The sequence below is a fragment of the Lactuca saligna genome, chromosome 2 (genome assembly GCF_052625555.1).
Source record: "Lactuca saligna cultivar CGN05327 chromosome 2, ASM5262555v1, whole genome shotgun sequence".
NCBI classification, from domain to species: domain Eukaryota; kingdom Viridiplantae; phylum Streptophyta; class Magnoliopsida; order Asterales; family Asteraceae; genus Lactuca; species Lactuca saligna.
The window spans coordinates 16271110-16273934 of NC_136418.1; the positions used below are offsets into that span (position 1 = coordinate 16271110).

A 2825-nucleotide genomic window follows, 5' to 3' on the forward strand; every position below is an offset into this window, starting at 1 on the left:
GATTCACTCATTTATATGATTCGATGAATACAATAAGTGTGATTTTTAGCTTCCTTAGAATAATGATTTGCAATAAGTGAGAGCCTTTACTCTCAAGTCAAGGGTTAGCTACTCTAAAAATAAAGGGTTTGCTATAACTAAAATGCCAAAAGTTGGTTAATTTGAAGATAAGAGACCAAAGCACATAATTGTCACTTTGCATAATCACAAAACCATAAAAGCTTTTACATCATGTATAACTACAATATAGGTGAATACTACAATACTAACACACCCCCTTCCATTGAATATATTATCATTCGTGAAGCTTAGCGTCTGCAAAAGAAAACGTTTTATGCATCAAAGTAACCATTTCCATATGCAAAAATATAAACCAAATGGTTTGTTTACATTTGTACCGAATGATATACGAATAAACTAATTACGTAAGATAGAGAAGTAGACAAAAAAAATGATAACATGAAAAAGATTAAAAGATCTGCTTGAACGAGATTTTATCTTCAATTTTTTGTCAAGTAAAAATAACATAAGGAAAAGAGATTTGCTTTACAATATGTCTCAAATTCAACAGCTTTGAAGTGGAAGTGGTTTTTTCTACTTTACAAGTTACAAGCATGTCCCCTCATCTTGTCTTGCCTGCTCCACAACTAATCTTTTATTAGCGCCACATATTGCAATCTGATCTGGCTATAATAAACCACTACAATCTGATTGATCATGTAAAAGTAGTGTTTCCATGTATGAACTAACAAATGATGAAACATTTTCTACATGAATCCCAATATCTTTGATGTGTTCTGAGTTAGGTTCATAGACAACAAGTGAAGCTGGTTCTTCGTAATCCTCCCCTTGTACTTCAATCATGGGTTCACCACTATTTGTAAATCCCAAAATCGTTATCGATTCATATCGTGTGTTAATGGTAAATAGCTTTGTAAAGGAATGCAGAACATCATTATCCATAATCCATACATCAAAAACTTCAAGCACAACAAGAGAATCCCATAGCTTAGAGATGAAAAATGTAGCATATGCTAGACTATCCGGTAGGTCTATGACTCTAAATTCTTCGGTAGTCATATCAAATGAAATAATCACATGTTTTTGCATCTGAAAATCATTATCAAAAGCAACCCAATAAATATAACTATGTATAGCTACCTCAGACAATATAACCTCAATTGATTTCTTAGGCAGATTGCTACAAGGAGTTCTCCAACTACCTCTGCTCAATTTAAAAACCTCAAACATGGGAGAGCTAACTTCCGTACCAACATTTGTAATCTTCACAATCGTAGGATCATTAGTGATAGGACAAACCCCAAAACCAACAACAATTTCCGAACAACCTGAAAAACCTGGGACAGGTATTAAGACTGATTTTCTAATCGAAGGATTCAAAAGAACAATCAACTTTGTGGCAACTTTATAACGAGGATGGTCTGGATCTTTATAAAAACCAGACAAACACAACAATCCTTGAGAGCTCCCGAGAAATTCCAATCTAGATAAATGTTCAGAGAGCACAGGAAAAGTCGGAGCAAGCTCTTGTTGGGTGAAAGCGTCATCATCGACAAACGAAACGTACTTTTGCTTCAAGTCTACTGGATCTTTGTACCATACAAGCAGACGTTGTGGATGAGTTTGGCGGAATCTGTAGCCAGCAATAAACTCGGAGCTGTCGATCAAAGACTTCCATTGTTTTGAGACGGATCTAAATTGAAGTAATGACTTCACAGGTAGTCTTTTGATGATGTCCACTTGGATTTCAAAAGGTATGTATTCTGACATTTTTTATTTTGGGAGGTAGGTGGTTATATGACAGGGCTAATGAACACACAAAATTGCAAAAATGTTTCTATGCAATTTTTTAGAGTAAATTACACGAATGGTCCCTATGGTTTGTGGTAATTTGCGTGTTTGGTCCCTAACTTGTTTTTTTAACTCGGAAGGTTCCTATGGTTTGTTTTTGTTACGCATTTGGTCCCTACTATTTATTTTTGTTACGCGTTTGGTCCTTATCTTATCTAAAAATACTATTATTTAAAGAGGAAAAAATGATGGGGTGGGTGAGGTAAGGTGAGGGGTGGGATTAGGGGTGTGTTTATTTAAATAAATTAAAAAAATAAAGGGCATAATAGTCTTTTTAGATAAGATAGGGACCAAGCGCGTAACAAAAACAAACAGTAGGGACCTTCCGAGTTAAAAAAATAAGTTAGGGACCAAACGCGCAAATTACCCTAAACCATAGGGATCATTCGTGTAATTTACTCCAATTTTTTAGGTTTTAGTTAGTTTGCTTGTAATTTTGGTCCTTCAATAAATTGAAAATACTAAATTGCCCTTATTATATTTATTTTCCACTTTTTTTTACTATAAATATTTATATATAAGAAAAAAAATAGGGGCCCTCTCTCTCTCTCTCTCTCTCTCTCTCTCTCTCTCCCCCTTGAATTGTCTTGCTGCCATTAAAGAGTAAAAAATTCTTTCTCCTTCCTCTATTTTTCCTGTCAATCAAAATAATCATCCAAAGACCCCAAATTCGGTGTTGTTGTTCAACATCCTTCTCCGATCTACAGAGGACTAAAGTCCTTCCTCCTCCTACATGTGTTGTTCTTGATTGGGCCAAAAAAGAAAGAAGTTGCCAGAGCAACCCTTCGATGTCAGCTCGCCTCCTAGTGAGTTGCTAAACCACCACCGGACCACTCCTATTTTTTATTAAATTTGTGCTTCTCCTTTCACGATCAGACGAGGATCAAAGATCCTCCCCCGATTTCTACCTTCGTTCTTCTTCACAATCGGTCAAAGATCGGAGACCATTTCCC

The 2825-nt window shown here is 35.6% G+C and overlaps 1 protein-coding gene across 1 annotated transcript; it reads right to left on the reverse strand.

Annotated features, from left to right (window-relative positions):
* Positions 1-490: 490 nt before the first annotated feature.
* On the reverse strand, positions 491-1791 carry LOC145028783 (F-box protein At2g21930-like). Its single transcript, XM_078977519.1, has one exon. The coding sequence runs from the start codon at positions 1789-1791 to the stop codon at positions 688-690; it is 1104 nt and encodes a 367-aa protein (XP_078833645.1). The 3' UTR covers positions 491-687.
* Between the last annotated feature and the right edge of the window lie 1034 nt (positions 1792-2825).

Coding starts and splice junctions, on each gene's coding strand:
- LOC145028783 (XM_078977519.1), bottom strand. CDS start 1,791: ATGTCAGAATACATACCTTTTGAAATCCAAGTGGACATCATCAAAAGA.